Here is an 18,569-nt window from a genome sequence, read left to right on the forward strand (position 1 = left end):
ACCCACCTCAACATCCTACTCTTTACCAAAACATGGCTAATTTCCGATCAGGACACCATCATCAGAGACCTACTCCCTCTAAACTACAAAATCATTCCACTATCAAGAAACTTTAGAAGAGGAAGCGGCCTAGCCATAATCCTCCGTGACCACTTCAAGTTCCAAATCCTCGATTCCAAACTGACCAACGCCCTGGAAATCCTCTCCTGCAAAATCTCCAAAGCTGACTGTAAAGATAATCTAACCATTACTCTATTCTACAACCCCCCCAGCAAATGGAACCAAGCCAAAGAAGATTTCTACGAATTCCTCCTCACAAATTCTGTCGCGGGCACTCACAATCTTCTCGCAGGCGACGTCAATCTACACCTTGAACAGGAAGAGAATTCCAACGTGGCTGATCTCCTCTCCTTCCTAACATCCCTAGGTTTCTCTAAACCACCCCCTACAAAAACCCATGACAAAGGCCATCACCTAGATCTGATCTCTTTCCTCCCCAATACCCCTTCCATCCCCAGCATAAGCTTTAAAGAAGAAAACTAGACCACCACTCCCTGGTCTGACCACCTCTGATGCAATTTCAAATTACACTGGCTTAAAAAACAAACCAAAAAACAACCAAGAACCATCCACAAAGAAAAAACAATATGGTCTAGAGGCCAACTTAACCCTGAAGAATTCTGGTCCCACTACAACCCAACATCCATCCCAGACCTTGACCCTAATTTCATCTCAGACGGGAACAATTTCAGCAATAAGGTCCTAAACGACATTGCTCCACTGAAACTTTGCAAGAAAAAACACCGCTCCTCTGCTAATTGGTTTGATGCTGACCTACTTACCCTCAAACGAGAAGTATGCAAACTGGAAAGAACCTGGTGCAAATCAGGCACAAACAATGACAGACACTCCTGGCGAATTAAAGTTACAGAATACAAAAAAAATGATCAAAGAAAAGCGCAACAAGCACTACTCCCAATTTATCAACACCCCATCCCTGAACACCAATAAACTCTTCAGACTAGTTAACTCCTTATTTGACACCGTCCCACATAAAAGCTCCCCCACAGATCTACCACCCTCCCCGACAAATCTAGCTGACCACTTCGCCAACAAAATTCTTAACTTGAAAACAACGCTCGCAACAACTAGCACCTACCCATATATCCACCTACCTTCTCCAGAACACGATGGCTCAACTGCTGACATTATCTGGTCTCACTTCAAAAACCCAGAATGGAACCTATTTCTCAAGCTATACTCAAAATATTCCAAATCCAACTGCCTATTAGATAACTGCCCTCCATCCATCATGAAAACTGCCCCCTCCCCTTCAAAGCTGAACTCTTCAACTGGGTCACCCTCTGCTTGTCTACCGGCCACTTCCCACTGGAACTTGGCCACATCCTCGTATCTCCAATAATCAAAAACCCCAAAGAATCTCCCTCTGTAGCCTCCAACTACAGACCCATCGCCAATATTCCTCTCTTCCTTAAAATCATGGAAGGACTTGTCAATTACAATCTCATGTCATACCTAGAGACATTTAACATCCTTCACGACTCCCAGTCTGGATTCCGCACTAACTACAGTACGGAAACCGTTCTAGCCTCACTAACCAATCACCTCCTCCAACTATTCTCACTGGGAAACAGCGCACTGTTACTCCAGTTTGACCTCAGCAGTGCCTTCGACCTAGTAGACCATGACATTCTGATTAGATGCCTCGACTCCATTGGCATTTCCGGACAAGTACTAACCTGGCTCACAGGCTTCCTAAAAAACCGAACCTACCAAGTCCATAACGACGGAACCTTCTCCCAAACCTGGTGCAACCCCTGCGGAGTTCCCCAAGGCTCCCCCCTATCCCCGTCACTATTCAATATCTACATGGCATCACTGGGACACATGTTATCAAACCGTAACCTGAAATCCTATATTTACGCAGATGACATTACAATCATCATACCTATCACCTCACTGTCACAAGAGACAGAACAATACATCTCAACTGTCCTCACCATGGTAGAAAACTGGACCACACGCTTCAAACTGAAACTAAACCCAGAAAAAAACAAGTTCTTCCTTGCAAGTCCCAACCACAAACTAACGACCACCACCCTGCAACTTAATGGTTTAACGTATCCAATCAATTCCACTATTAAAATTCTCGGAGTCATCTTCCTCACTTTGGAAGATCACACCAATGCCCAGGTCAAAAAATGCTTTTCCATCCTTTGGAAACTCCGTTCTATCAAACATTACTTTGATTTCCCCACCTTCAGTTTGCTGGTCCAATCCGTAATCTTAAACACCCTGGATTACTGTAACATCATATACCTGGGCTCCTACAAGAAAACCATTAAACGACTAAGATTCATCCAGAACACCGCCGTCTGCCTCATCTATGGGCTCAAAAAGTCAGACCATATTAGCCCTTTCTACAGAAAACTTCATTGGCTACCGTTTGAAGCAAGGGTCATCTTCAAATTCGCCTGCCTCTGCTTCAAAACCCTAACTGGCTCAGCCCCGATATACCTGTCACGCCACTTCGTCTTCCCAGGCTCTAACCGTACACGCAATGCCCACCTGTTTGCCTACCCCTCTCCAAAAGGATGCATCTACAAAAGATTCTTCGACAAAACCCTCTCTTTCCAAGCTGGCAAATGGAATGACTGCTTGACCACCCTCATCTCTCTTGCCCCAACTTATCTATCCTTCAGGAAATCTCTCAAATCATACCTCTTTGATAAATTCCTCTAACTCCCGCCCTCCCAACCAAACTACTAATCTCAACCTCGCCTCCCTCCCTACCCTTCCTCCCCCTCTTCCCCGGTTATTTTTCCTTTCCCCTTTCTGCACCCCCCTTGCAACAGTTATTGGATCATTTTGTAATTGCCACTGGTTTATACCATACACTTGATAACTAATTCTCTGTACCTTCATTGCATATGTACAGTTCTCATCTCCTGTAAACTGCTCTGAACTGTTTTCTGATATTCTGTAACTTCGCTGTATATGTACAGTCTCTTCTCCTGTAAACCGCTCTGAACTGTTTTGTGGTATTGCGGTATACAAAAATAAAGTTATTATTACTATTATTATTATCAGCCTGTTGTCCAGCAAAAGTCAAACATTGCTTCAATAAAAATAATGGATGTTTAGCCAGGGACGAATGTAAACATGTGTATTCCTAGTTAGCTTTAAAAATCTATTGCATGAATTACAGGAAATAGAGGGAAGACATCATAGCAAGGGGGCCTCATTTCCTATTTTTACTTGGAGAGTTCAGATAGTCAGGCAGATGGGATACCAGGTGGGTAGGTGAAAGAGAGGAAGCTAAGGTTTAGTAAACACATGGCTTTAATATTGTAGGAGAAACAAGGGATCGTGGGGTGCTGGAAGCCTTAAAGCAGCCAATTTCAGCAAAAGCAGAAAGCCTAAAACTAAGGTTGGCTTCCTAATTTGTAATATTTAATTAAAAAATCTAGGCAGCTATATCTGGCTGAAAGTTCACCTAAACCTAACCAGCCAAATGTTTTTGTCATTATAATATGTGTTCCATTTTGGCTGAAAAACTGCCAGTATCTTCAGTTGTGCTTAACAGTCATTTACTTAGAATGTTAATTGCAGAAACCCTACACACACTCATATTCTGGGAGAGCCAAGTACGGCACAATGGTACTGCTCTCCTATTGTCTACTTACAACTACTTACCAAGAGTGTTCACCATGCAGACCCCACACATGTCAAGGGTAAGTAGTGTGTGATAGACAGATTCTCCTCCCTCATGGTTCATGAAAAGATGGTAGAGCACACTGCCCAAGTGTGGCATGATACAAGCAAGGTAATGCACAACCCCAAGCCAGGAGACTGCAATCTGAGACCAAGGGATGTTTGCAGGCAACAAGAAAAGGAAACCGAGCAATGGAATCCCTGCAATAAAGAGAAACAGATATATGAAAGGAAAGTAATATATTAACAGAGACAGATTTTCAAATGATCAAACTAGATAACTGCAGAAGATAATTACTTAGAGCTAGATGCACAAAGATAGTGACTCAATTGCTGTTGGCCGATTCTCCCAACAGTGATCGATGCACTATCAGTTTGCAGGCAAATGATTTGCACAGAGGTGCAAATCATTTGCATGCATATGTGACCGATTCAATCGCTCAGTGAGCAAATGATAAATGCGCGCAGCCTGTAGCAAGATTTATGGTACACTAATCAGTTACATAAACAAGTTACGTGCCTGTCAGTTTTTCTAGGGAATACCATAATATCTCTGCTAGGTCCAAATTTCTTTGTCTATTTATACGACACAAGACCCAGGTTAATGAGAAATACTTTTATTATGAAATAGAAAAATATAATTCACAAGCCATCAGCAATATTTAAATATTGTTCACAAAATATCCAATTACATATATGAAACTCAGTACATAATTATCACAACACACTTCTAGATAACTAAGTAAAATTACTTCTTACACACACTACACAATTCCTTATAATAATTATAATCACCGATTAGCAGCAATCTATTACAGATTATCACCGAGAGTAGCTTTACAAGCCTTATCCTATATCACAATCGGATTCACTTATCTAACCCCAGCTGATAAGATAATAAGTTCCTTATCTCACCATCTAATTAGGCCTTGGCACAAAAATCAGGTGAAATGGAAGATGTCTCTTCAGCTTAGCAGATGTAGAAAATCTTTTGGTTACAGGAACAAGTTTTTGTCAGTCACTGGTAAAGCTGTAATTTATTGGCAGCAAAAGTTTCCTTGAAGTGATGGAATTCAGATCTGTTTAAGGTCCGACTCACTCTCTCTCAGGCAGAGAGTCACACGAGGTAACTGTTCAGGTCTTAATTATTATGAAAAAGATGCGTACAGAACACCTGTGATGAGATATGTCAGTTCACTTCCATCCAGGCACAGACTAATTATAATTAGCAACTTTTCACTTGGATCACATCAGATGACTTCCTCGGACCAATCCAGAAACAGAACTTAGATGAATAGCCTTTCTGTGTAAAATCTCATACAGGCTAGGAGACACAGGTGCCGTTCGAGAGATAAGCACAGCATAGGAGTATAACTCCCCCAAGAATCACACAGTCTAAGCATGAAGACATAGATGGATGTCCTTGACTAGAATACCATTCTGGTACATACCCAGAATGCATCAGGCAGAAACAGTAAAGATGTGTTCTTTCTCTTCTTGCAAGGTTCAGGCTGGAAAGAGTTCTTGCAAATAATGGTTCAGGCTTAAATGATGGTTCAGGCTTGATGATGTCATAGAGGCCTAACCTTCAGGTGCAAATAAGGAAACACCCCTACAAGCCCTAAGAGCAGTGACAGGGAAAGCAGCCTCCTGTCACTGCTGTTAGGGCTTCTGGGTTTTTTTTGTTTTGTTTTTAAAGGCACAGATGTGCATGTGTTAAACATGCACAATCTGTCCCATTAAAAAAAAAGCCCCCCCCACCATGCCCCCCGTGTGTCGGCACCCCAAGCCACAGCCCCCCCAACCCTCCTAAATATGACAAAAGGGATGCCCACTCCCTTCTGCCACCAGACATTCCCGCTCCCCCCAACCAAGAAAAACTGGCAGGAGGGATACCCATTCCCCCGCCATTGGACACTCCTCCCCTGCCAAACTGGAATATGGCAGGAGGGATGCCCTGATCTGATCCGCCCTCCTCCATCAGCCCCCTCCTCCTCCCCGGTATCTTTAAGTCGGGAGTAGGAGGGATGCTCAGTCAGTCCCTCCCGCTCCTCTGTTGGCCATCTGCAATGTGGGCCTTAGGGCCCTCGCCGGTGCATCATTTGATGCATGGGGAGGGGCCTAAGGCCTTGATTGGCTTAGATGCCTAAGACTCCTCCTCTTGGGAGGGGTCTTAGGCATCTGAGCCAATCAGTGACTCCCTTAGGCTTCCTCTGTGTCCCAGATACAAAGGGGAGGAGCCTTAGGGATACAGATGATGCATTGGGGAAGGGCCTAAGGCCCTGATTGGCTCAAATGCTTCAAGCCCTTCCCCTTGGGAGGTATCTTAGGTGTCTGAGCTCAGATGCCTAGGACTAATTGCCAGACATCAGTTATTCCTTGTTTCCCTCTCGTTTTTCACATTTCCCTTTTTTTTTTTTTTTTAGTTTTATGCACTGTATCCCACCCATTTCCCTTTTGTTGCATGTTTTATCTATAATGACCGTGTAGCATGTCTTTTTTTTTTTTTACCCATTTTTTATATTTTAATATTTTCTACAACTGTAAACTGCTTTGGTAATAAAAGCAGTATATCAAGACTAAATAAACTTGAAACTTGTTTGGGGGGTCACTTTGTCGGGGGTCATTGGGGAAGGCCATCGGCAGCGGTGGGAGACTTTTCATTTTTTTATGGGGCAGATATTTTGCATGTGTAATACACGCAAAATACCTGTGCCATTAAAAAAAAAAAAAGCAGGCAGACCTGTTGGTAACACAGTTACCGACAAGTCTAGAGCAATCTGATTTTACAATCGGTAAAACCTGATGCTAAATAGCCAAGTGATGTTAGTGCATCAATCGCTTTGCTATTTTACATGGGGTTTTACTAATTTGCGTGAATTGGATCGGATAATGGGCAGATAGCAGTTTTGTGCATAGGGGAATCCAATCCAATCGATCGCTAAACTGGTCAAACCAATTTAGCAACGATCGTTACACGATCGGTAAGTTTTGTATATCCCTCAGTTAAAGCTTGTTGATTAAATACTATTCAGTGCTTCTGACCTAAACTAGTTGTTAATTAAAGTTCTGTGAGGAAGGTTCAATAGTTATAAAGGTCACCAGGATAATCTGATTACCATGTTAACTTCAAAGGGTCTGTTTTTGTAGCAGTCCCCTACAAATCATATCTATATAGAGAGAGGAAAAATCCAAGGTAGCATTCTTTCTGGAGGAGAGAGGAGAGAAAAGATGGAAGAGGACATTCTCTTTCTGAGAGGAGAGGAGTAGAAGACATATCTCTGGGTAAGTATACATTATTTTGCTCGAGCTTTGATAAGTTTGGGGAGCAAAGCTAAATTGTAGGTTCCCTTATATAGACAGTTTAGATCTTAAAAGAGCAAATTTTAGTCAGCTAGTCTCCATAGAACAAATAGCCTTTTATAAGCATGAAATTTCTGCTAGACAGTTTCTAGCAGGCAGAGCAAGATCTGGCTTAGGGCTAGATTCACTATGCCCACCGATCGTGTCCTGATCAGTTTGTGACCCCGACCAGATTCACTAACCTTCCTCCCGATCCGCACCCGATCAGATCCGCCCATGCAAATGAAGGGAAATGGCATGCAAAGTAGGTAGGGCCTCGATTCACTAAAGAGAAGCAGGAACACCGATTAGGCTGGCATATCCAAACTTCAGCGACTGCTGGAGGACCAGTCGCTCATGTCCTTGCCGACTATCCTGCTCTCTCTGCTCTGCTCTCGGCCGCCCTGCCTCTCTGCGAGCCTGTTTTTAACCTGTGTTTTTAACCTGCGGGTTAAAAGCAGGGCTGTACTATGGCATTGTTCCAGTCTGGGGAATGGGATGGGGATGCAGTCCAGCTCCAGCTGCTTTTTTTTTCCAGCCCTAGGACCGAAGTCAAACAGACATCAAGCTTTGCGGAGAGAAAGCACATACGCGGATCGCCTTTCCAGGCAGAGAGGATGGTCTGCGCATGCGTCTGGATCACTCTGCAGTGATCCATGGGATCGTTTGTGGGCGTGTGTCCAATCAGGTCATTTACATGGGGACCGTTTCATGAATCGATCACCCGGCAAGACTTGGCCACGGATCAGATAGAAAGGACAGTATTAGTGAATCTAGCCCTTAGTCTCCATTCCCTCCTACCCCTAGCTCAATTGTTTACTTATAGTCTTAATTTAGGACAACAGGAGGACTCTATTACATATTCTTACTATATTTCATTACCCGATAAGAAACATTCAATATAATTCTAAGACTCTCTAACAAACAAACATTAAATAAAGCATATATTATAATCCTAAGGCACTGTATACTAGTCTAATATATTCTTAGTAGCTTAATAAGGTTTAAGTAATCAATCAACTCAACAATAATATGTAGATAGTAGTCCAGCAGCAAGAGGGGTGCTATCCAGTCTTTTGCACTAAATGTCACATGCATGATTATTTCCCAATTGGTGAGAAGCTATATATGTGTGCTCGCTGCAAAGAGCTCCTAACTCTCAGAGAGCGAGCTTGTTCCCTTGAGGCTAGAGTAGCAGACTTGAAGGAGCTGAGAGAGATAGAGAAGTACATAGAGGAAACCTATAGGGATATTGTAGAGAAGTTCTACCTCCAGTCTGGCAGCCCCTGTGCTGCCTTGGAGGAGGGAGGTCTCCTAAAAGGAAAGCATCATCTAGGTGAAGCAGGAAATAATCCTGTACCCAGGACCTCCCACCAGGGGATGCAATATCCTCTTGTACCGAGGATGTGTCTCCAGGGGCTTAGGCTCAGGAGGGAAAGGTTAGAACAGCTGTTGTAGTTGGTGATTCGATTATTAGGCATATAGATAGCTTGGTAGCTGGTAGGCAAGAGGATTGCCTGGCCACTTGCCTGTCTGGTGTGAAGGTGGCAGACCTCAAGCATCACTTAGATAGGATTTTAGATAGTGCTGGTGAGGAGCTGGCTGTGGGAGGTTTTAGAAGCCAAATTTAGGTTCTTAGTTAGAAAGCTGAAATCCTGATCCTCCAAGGTAGCATTTTCAGAAATGCACTTAGTTCCATGCACAGGACCCAAGAGGAAGGCAGAGATTCGAAGTCTCAATGCGTGGTTGAGACAATGGTGCAGGGTTGAGGGATTTAGATTTATTAGGAACTAGGAAAGGGGGAGCTTGTTCTGAAAAGATGGACTCCACTTTAACCGGGATGGAACCAGGCTGCTGGTGCTAACGTTTAAAAAGGAGAAAGAGCAGCTTTTAAACTGAGATTGGTGGGGGGGGGAGGAGGCAAAGCTGACAGTTGCCCAGGAGCAGTTGGTTTGATGTGAAGTATCCTTGAAGGATACTATTGAAACAGGAGATTTAGGGAGTCCCAATAGAGAGATTTCAACAATGGTGAAAGAAAGCAAGGAGTGTTTAAGAGGTAGCAAAGTGAAAGACTCAATTTTTCCCTGTCATCTTCTCACACAATTTGAAGTGTCTGTATACAAATGCTAGAAGCCTAAACAATAAAATAGGAGAGTTAAGAGTATAAAGCACTGAATGATGAGATAGATATAATAGGCATCTCAGAGACCTGGTGGAAGGAAGACAATCAATGGGATACTGTATTACCTGGGTCAAATTATATTGCAAGGACAGAGCAGATCAAATTGGAACAAGGGGTTGTGCTATACATTAAAGAGGGAATTGAATCAAACAAAATAAACATTCTGCATGACATAGATAGTGTGGAATCCATATGAACAGAAATTCAATGTGTGAAGGGAAGGAATATACCATATATATTGGAACATACTCATAAACTCAGATTTTGGGGCCCCCCAAAAATGGCCCAAAACTCGAGTTTTCGGTTTATATTCGAGCCTCCTTTGGATGATGGTGCTTTTTTTCCTCACCACCCCACCTGATGACCAACAATGCTACTTTCGACCCATCCAGATGCCCGGCACAGCACTCCTCTGCCCCCTTCCCATGACTGGTACTACTATCCCCACTGATAACCATTGTTATCTCCCTCCCCACCCCCGATGACCGGCACTCCTATCTCCTCCCTCTCATTGACCGGCACTCATCCTCCATTACTCGCTCCCCCCTGCCCCAGACTAACGTCGCACTTACAGTCCCAATGCTCCAGAAGCCAACGCCAACGCTCTGTGTTGGGCTGAAGGGCCTTGAGCATCTGTGCATGCTCAAGGCCTGCTGCCTCCCGCCCTCTCCGGGATTCTTGAAGGGAGTTTAGCAAGCCTTGAGCTTGCGCAGACACTCAAGGCCCTTCAGCCCAGCACAGAGTGTCAGTGTCGGCTTCCAGAGCATCAGGACTGTAAGTGCAATGTCGATCTGAGGCAGGGGGGAGCGGGTAGTGGAGGACCTAACACGGTGGTCTCCTCTGTTCTTTTCTTTTGCCACAGTCCACCCCCCTCTGAAGCAACTTCCTGTTTCCGCTTGGGTGAACTGCAGCAAAGGAACGGTGCAGGAGAGGTCGCGGGCAGCAAGAGGAAGGAGATGGTGTGACATGGACGAAGGGAAGTGGAAGAGAAGGGAAGGATGGGGTACATGGATGGTGGGAAGGGAAAGAGTTGGAAAGATAGATTTGAGATGGAGGCAGAAAAATGGAAGAAAACTGAATATGAAAATCATTGCCAAAGAAGGATGTAGTGCAAAAAGTGAAGGTGAGAAAAGAAACAGCAAATGTATAAGAAGACCTTGAAAACAAGAGTTAAGAGCAAAGATGGAACAAGATGACCAGAAAAATAAAAATCGCCAGATAACAAAGTTAGGAAAATGTTTTCTATTTTCAGTTTAGTGATTGAAATATGTGAACTTTGAAAATTTACAACTGTTTTTATATTTACAACTGTTCAAAAAGAAATGTTTTTTTTCTATTTCTCTTTACCGTGCTTACTTTCTTTTTTTTCTCATAACCCTCTTATTTTAGTAATTTCTTTCCAGTAATATTTTTTCACATTTTTACAGTCTTTTTCTTTGTTTTTATTAGGCTAAGCCTTTATTTGGGCCAAAGCACTATCCAAGTAGAGTGTGGCCTTTTTTAACTCAAACTTTTTAATTTGGCTGCAATACTTTTTGAAATGTCCAAGCAGGGCTGGCTTAACCTATGGACCAGTAGATGCTCTGGTCCAGGGCGCTGGTGACAAAAGGCGGCAAACACCTGGGCCAGTAACCTCACTGGGCCCTTAAGGTTAAGCCATAGGTGCCCTGTATAAGCAGTTTGGCAATGCAAGCCTCCCCAGCCTCAACCACTACCTTTCTGTCGTGCCACTGCCTTCTGACATCCAGAGTTGCAATAAGAATACTACAATCACAAGCTTCTTGGATTCACTAGAGGTAGGTCTTGTTAGGCAAATCTAATCAATTTCTTTGACTGGGTAACCAGAGAATTGGATAAAGGATGTGCGCTAGATGTCTAATAAATAAACAAACTGTGTGCCCTCAGGATGGGACCCAAAGTGATGGGCTGGGTCAAGAACTGGTTGAGTGGAAGGCGGTAGAGGGTAGTGATCAATGGAGATCGCTCTGAGGAAAGGGATGTTACCAGTGGTGTGCCTCAAGGTTCTGTTCCTGGGCCTGTTTTCTTAACATTTTTATAAACGATATTGCTGAAGGGTTGTCGAGTAATATTTGCCTTTTTGTGGATGATACCAAAATCTGCAATACAGTAGACACGCTGAATGGGGTGAACAACATGAAGAAAGACCTGGAGAATCTTGAAGAATGGTCTGAAATTTGGCAGCTAAAATTTAATGCTAAGAAATGCAAGGTCATATATTTGGGCTGCAAAAACTTGAGGGAATGGGAGTGAAGAGCTTATGTACACAACAGAAGAGCAGGACTTGGGTGTGACTGTATGTGATAATCTTAAATTGGCCAAACAAGTTGAAAAGCTGATGGCGAAAGCTAGACAGATGCTAGGTTGCAAAGGGAGAGGTATGGCTAGTAGGAAAAAGGAGGTATTGATGCCCCTGTATAAGACTTTGGTGAGACCTCATTTAGAATATTGTGTACAATTCTGGAGGCCACACCTTCAAAAAGATAGAGATGTTTAAATACCTATGTGATGTAAATGCGCACGAGTCGAGTCTCTTTAATTTGAAAGGAAATTCTGCAATGAGAGGGCATAGGATGACGTTAAGAGGCGATAGGCTCCGGAGTAATCTAAAGAAATACTTTTTTACACAAAGGGTGGCAGATGCATGGAACAGTCTCCCAGAAGAGGTGGTGGAGACAGATACTATGTCTGAATTCAAAAGGATAGGCACGTGGGATCTCTTGGATAGAGAAAGAGATAATGGTTACTGAGGATGGGCAGACTAGATGGACCATTTGGCCTTTATCTTCCATCATGTTTCTATGTTTCTTTTCCCTTCCTTTCCTGATTCGTGCCGTTACTGCCCCAACTCGGCTGGAAATTAGAAACCACTGCAGGACCATAGTCACACTGACGGTTTCCCTCCTTCTCCCAGCCTATGATGTAACTTCCTGTATCAGGGAGGAAAAAGAGGGAGACTGGCAGCATGACCACAAACTAAAAAGAGAAATATGTAGTTACAGATAGAAATAACATAGGCCTTCTAGTGTTGCTTTCATCCATGCATTCAGGAGGCACCGCCCTAGGACACTTCCCTTTGAGTGATGTGGAGGGCCATAATTGAAAGAAACGTCTAAGTCCGATTTGGATATAGGGCGCTAGACACCCAAAATCAGCAGCCACAAAAGGTCCATTCTCGAAAAGTATGTCCAAAATATATATATTTTTTAAATTGTCTCTCTGTACGACCAGGCGTTTGATCGTCCAGATACATTCTCGACTATCTCGACCAAAAATTCATCCACGTCCCAAACACCCAGAACAAGACCTTTTGGACGTAGAAGGGGCCAGCAAAGTGATGGACTGGCCACTCAGACATGGCAAGAGAGCAGTGGGGCACCTTACAGGGCACTGCTGTAAGTGTGAACTTCACAAAAAGGTTGCCACTTAAACATCTCATCAGAACTCCCTTATAGGTCACAGTGAGCCCCCCAAAACCCACTATATCTACCTGTCTACAACCCCAATAGCCCTTATGGCTGTAGGTGGCACCTATATGGAAGGAGAGTAGGGTTTTGGGAGGGTGGAGGTTAGTGGCCTCACATTTTTCACCATTAGAGTGACTTATGGGCCTGGGTCCTCCTCTCTATGATTCACTAGCCCACCCCCCAGACTAATTAAGCCACCTTTGTGCAGCTCTATTAGGCTTTCCTATGCCAAGTGCTGATGTTCTGGAGGCAGGTACGTATAATTTTTATTCTGATTTTTATGGTGGTTCGAGGGGATCAGTGAACACGGGGGGAGCATGTGGGGGTCTTTACTTTGTTCCTGCAGTGGTTCTCTGGTCACTTTGGATATCTTTTGGACACATAACTATTTTTAGATCGCTTAAGTTCCATCTAAGCAGTCTCGTCAAACTTTCGATTATCCCTTCAGTACAGCTAAGTCTAGGTCGGCCCACATCCCACCCTAACCACTCCTCCAAAGACGCCCCTTTCTGCTCTGGGCACACAGTGGGATTCAGAGGCCTAAAAAGTATCTGGTTATGTCTAAAAACCCATTTCAATTATCGACACTTGGACGACCTATCTTTTTGATCGTCCAAATGCTAACTTGGGCAGGCTTTTAGACATATTTCTGTTTCAATTATGAGCCCCTTAGTGTTTTTCCACTGTGCAAATTTAGGCAGAATCTAACAGCTTTAATTTGTCTCCTTTTCAACTTTTTTCACTGGATGGTTTGTGCTTTTGTGTGCCCCCAGTGGCTTTTTGATCAGCCTTCAACAGATGTACAGCCTTGCAGAATTCAGAAGTGGTGCTCACAGGGGCAGGACCATCATCAGTGCAGAAACAGAAAGCTTGAAGGGAAGAGTAAGTTTTTTTTCATAGGTACTGCCACATTTGTTTTTAAGAGAAGTTGATGCAAAGCAGCATTCCAGGTCTTCAAGACATGTGCAACCTTACCTCTGCATCACTAGCTGAAAAACTGCATTATGCTAGGAGGTAGAGGTGTTATGCCATGACTGGACCCAAGGAAAAGTGAAGATAAAATAAGGCAGCCAGGTGCGGAGGCCTTGATCTTGCAGAAGAGTATTGGGAAAGAAACTTTACTAGAAATGTCCATTCTTTGCAGTACTGTTGCTGTTATTTTCTGCTTTTGGGGTTTTTAAAAAAAAAATTTTCCCAGTTGATTTGTTTTTGTGTTTTGGAGAAGTGCCAACTGTTTTGGAGGTGTGGAAGCTGTAGGATAAGCTGGAAGAAGGACACCCATCGATACTCATAGGAGCTCCAGAAGCTTTTTAGAGGAGAGCTCAGGCACAAAGAGGCAGTATGTACAAGTCTACCTCATGCATATTTATTATGGATATCCTGTTAACCAATTGGCTGGGTTGCCCGAGGACAGATTTGGGAACCAATGATCTATCTAAAGCAGGGATCCCCAACCCCTGGTCCACTAGCGGGCTGTGGCAGCCAGGCCGCGAGAGAACTGCCAACAATGGAGACTCACTCAGTGGAGGGCTACAGGAAATGCTGCCCCCTTCACTGAAAACACTTGAAAGAATGACACGGTGCCTGGACATGGCAACATTCTCATCAAGTCCCGCACAACTGCTCCAAAGCTTTTCCTTTAACGCAAGCCGCCCCAGCGGAAACAGGAAGTGCGTCACCACCCAGACAGAAACAGGAAGTGCGTCAAGAGGAGAAGCTTTGGGGCAGTCGCGCGGGACTCAGTGAGAACATTGCTGTGTCCTGACACCTCAGAAAGAGAAAACTATGAAGAGCACCCATGAAGGTGAGGGGAAGGGAGGAAGGTGGCCCAATGAGAGGATGAGGTTGAGTGGCGCTGAAGGGAAGTGGAGGGAGGGGGGAAGGGTAACAGATGCTGAAGGGAAGTGAAGAGGGGAGAGAGAGGGAAGCAGATGCTAGAAGGAAGTGGGGAGGAGAGAAAGGGGAGCAGACCATGGATGGGAGGGGAGAGAGAGGGGAACAGATACTGGATGGGAGAGGATACAGAGGGAAGCCGAATCTGGAAGGAAGTGGAGAGGAGAGAGCGAGCACATACTGGATGGAAGGAGGGGATAAAGAAAAAGAGCATATGCTGGATTGGGGTATGAGGATAGATTTAGTGAGATACTGGAAGGGAAAGAAGTGGCAAGCTGTAGGTAGACACAATAAAAGGGAATTGACAAGTAAGTAGACAAGAGGTAGAAAACAAATTGAGAAGGAAGAACAGAAAAGAAAAGGAAGGGAAAGGGAGAGGAGAGATACCTGAGCATTGGGGGGAGGGGGGAGGAGACAGATACTAGATCTGAAGAGAGGCAAGGAGGAGAGATGCTAAAAACCACCTGGAGAAGGGAGTGAGAGATGGAAAGGAAGGAGGCAGAGAAGCCAGGCCATGGGGGGAGTGGAGGGAAAAAGATGGGTGTTAGACCAATGAGGGGAGGGAGGGAGAGGTGGAAGGGAAAGATAGACAGTTTCTGGTAGAGGCATAGAAATAGAGCAGATGCCATAAGGAAGAGGCAGAGAGAAGGCAGACAATGGATGGAAGGAAGAGAAAGACGAGAAGATGAAGAAAGCAGAAACCAGACAACAAAGGTAGAAAAAAAAAATTATATTTCTTTTTTTTCCTTTAGGATAAAGTAGTATTGCTTTAGGATAAAATAGTATTGTAACTATGTTCAGTATGAAACTATTGTGGCTTGTGTGGATGGGATCAGATGGTTTGTGGGGATGGGGTGGAGATGGGGACAAATAATAATAATAGAAATGTAATTTATATTGTGTATAAAACTGCCCTACGAACCCACCCCAAATTCTCCCCCTCCCTACCAGTCCCTGGAAAAATTGTTTCTATAAAAGCAGTCCTTGGCATCAAAAAGGTTGGGGACCACTGATCTAGAGAACACTCAAGCTCACTTCTACAAGGGTAAAAGAAAACTTGGTGGGAGCACAAGTTAACAAGAGGGGAAAGAATAATTCTAATATATACTGGGAGAAAGAACAGTCTAATACTTAGAGACCTAAAGACTTTATTTAATAAGATTAGGAGGTGATGTTCAAAATAATTTAAGCAAGCAATAGAGGCTGCTGTCCATTTAAATTGTACTCTGTGGACAATGCATAGAAATTCAGCAGTATTTAAACAGGCAGAGTGCTGCTATCTATTCCTAGAGACCACTAATGTCAAGGAGGAGTCAGCAATTTAGAAATATAGAAACATGATGGCAGATAAAGGCCAAATGGCCCATCTAGTCTGCCCATCTACAGTAACCATTATTTCTCTCTCCGAGAGATCCCACATGACTATCCCAGGCCCTTTTGAATTCAGACAGAGTCTCTGTCTCCACCACCTCTTCTGGGAGACTGTTCTATGCCTCTACTACCCTTTGTGTAAAAAAGTATTTCCTTAGATTACTCTGGAGCCTATCATCTCTTAACTTCATCCTATGCCCTCTCATTGCAGAGTTTCCTTTCAAATGAAAGACAACTCATGCGCATTTATATTACGTAGCTATTTGAATGTCTCTATCATATCTCCCCTCTCCATATTCAGCGCTGGTGCCCATAAGGTATGACCACATAAAACCAGTCATTTTACTGCTTAGCTATTCAAGTGCTGCCACTGGATATCAGCTGGCACCTGCATAACTTCCAGGCCGCTGATAAGATGTCCTTCCCTTTCTGGTCCCCTATCCCTCCACTCTTATTCTCAAACACCTCCCCATGCTCCAATCCCCTTCCCCCACCAAAGTGCATCAGAACTCCTCCCCACCATTCCAATCCTCCCCTCCCCAAAGCAAAGACACCCCCCAATCCCTCCTCTTCCCCCCAATATGGTCCTCAGGCCTACCTTTCAAATTAGTAGTGGTCAAGGGAGTCATCAGGGCTTTGGTTTTCCACCAAAATAAGCTGCTGTAACCTCTAGCAGCAGTTTCACAGTACTAGCAATAGGGCGGGGCCTGCGTGTTAGGCTAGGGGCAATAGAGGAAAATCTGATTGGGGGGCTGACTAAGAATCTTCCTCAATGTATTTATTGCTCTGTATTTTACAAGAACAGATCACCATTACATTACAAGTACAGATCACCATTACATGTCTTTTTCCTTTGTCTGGAACCCCTCAGAGTAGCCATAGATTAATTTTATCAATCTTAATTAAATGGTTTATTTTCCTATTTTCATTTTGGTTTGCACATCCGGGAAGGGGGGGGGGGGGGGAAGGGGGAGGGGTTGGTGGGAAGGAGAGGGATACTATATTAGGATTTTATTGAATACATTGGAATAAGGGTGGGGGAGAGGGGTGAAAATGGTTTATTATATATTTATTGACTGATGTATGTGCTGTTTTTCAAATACTTGTATGTATTCCTTTACAACTGTTTTTAGACTGAAAAATGAATAAAGATATATAAAATAAATAAATAAATAGATAACTGATAAAAGAGAGACAGTTGAAGATATTATTTTGAACACTTACAGAATTACATCATGCACAAATGCTACCTTGTCTTTTTAAGGTATTTTTTTTAAACTCAGATGTCAAGTATAGGTAAATGACTTTCAGTGAGAACAAATAATTCAGTGTCAGAGCCAGAGAAAAATAGCATCCCTCTTGCAAAAGGCTCTCTATTACAAGATCTGAAAGAAAAAAGTCCAAACAAAAATATGTGCAAAATACAAATTCTTCTGCAGGACTCTAATAGGCCAAGTTTAAGAAATGGACAATATTCATGTAGTGTTCTTTACAGAAGGGTGTTTATCTTTGCATTGTATTTTCTGTAGATACTTTCTTTCCAGAAGCTGCAAAAAGTAACACAGAAGAATACACTATTCAAAACTGATCTGTAAACATTAACTGTTTGTATTTTTCTTTGTTATTTAAATCTTTCTTAGATTTTTACTCCACAAGAAGTAGTCAATGTCATTTTAAATATATTCTTTTACTATACCAAACTATGCAGATAAATTACTTAAGCCATAGGCGCTGGAACAGGGGGGGGGGGGGGGCCCACAAGGGCCGTGGCCTCCCCCAAAATTTGAACTCTGGTGGTCCAGGAGAGCAACGGGCAGGAACAAGCTTTCCACGCTCCTGCCCGCTGCTAACCCGGTCAGTGGCAGCTGATTTCTTCTGCCGCTGAGTGGCAACCAGCAGGAACACGCTTTGGCGCTGCCTGCTCGGCACTCAGCGGCTTCTTTGATTGGCTCCCTTGAATTCTCATGAATTGCGAGAATTTACGGGAGCCAATCAAAGAAGCCGCTGAGCACCAGCAGGCAGCGCCAAACAGTGCGCCTGCTGGTTGCCACTTAGTGGCAGAAGAAACCAGCTGCCAGCGACCAGGAGGAGGTAGGAGGATGGGGCAGGGTACACTGCAGAGCCTGGGAAGGATGGGGGGGAGGGGGTTGGGTGCAGAGTCTGACAGGTATTGGGAAGGAGGGAAGGAAGGAAGGAAGAGGGCTGGGTGAAGAGCCTGATAGGGGTTGGGAGGGAAGGAAGGAAGGGGGCTGGGTGAAGAGCCTGACAGGGGTTGGGAGGGAAGGAAGGAAGGAAGGGGGCTGGGTGAAGAGCCTGACAGGGGTTGGGAAGGAAGGAAGGGGGCTGGGTGAAGAGCCTGACAGGGGTTGGGAAGGAAGGAAGGGGGCTGGGTGAAGAGCCTGACAGAGGTTGGGAGGGAAGGGAGCTGGGTGCAGAGTCTGACAAGGGTTGGGAGGGAAGGAAGGGGGCTGGGTGAAGAGCCTGACAGGGGGCTGGGTGCAGAGTCTGACAGGGGAGGGAGGGAGGGAAGGGGGCTGGGTGAAGAGCCTGACAGGGGAGGG

At 44.2% G+C, this 18,569-nt stretch overlaps 1 protein-coding gene across 1 annotated transcript in view; it reads right to left on the reverse strand.

Annotated features, from left to right (window-relative positions):
* Positions 1–18,569, reverse strand: part of PAQR4 (progestin and adipoQ receptor family member 4) — a 92,168-nt gene that overhangs the window by 60,572 nt on the left and 13,027 nt on the right. Inside the window, exon 2 of the mRNA XM_033944977.1 lies at positions 3,718–3,936. Within this exon, the coding sequence (XP_033800868.1) occupies positions 3,718–3,936 (219 nt within the window). The remainder of the gene's footprint in view (positions 1–3,717; positions 3,937–18,569) is intronic.

The sequence above is a fragment of the Geotrypetes seraphini genome, chromosome 5 (assembly GCF_902459505.1).
Source record: "Geotrypetes seraphini chromosome 5, aGeoSer1.1, whole genome shotgun sequence".
Classification (NCBI taxonomy): domain Eukaryota; kingdom Metazoa; phylum Chordata; class Amphibia; order Gymnophiona; family Dermophiidae; genus Geotrypetes; species Geotrypetes seraphini.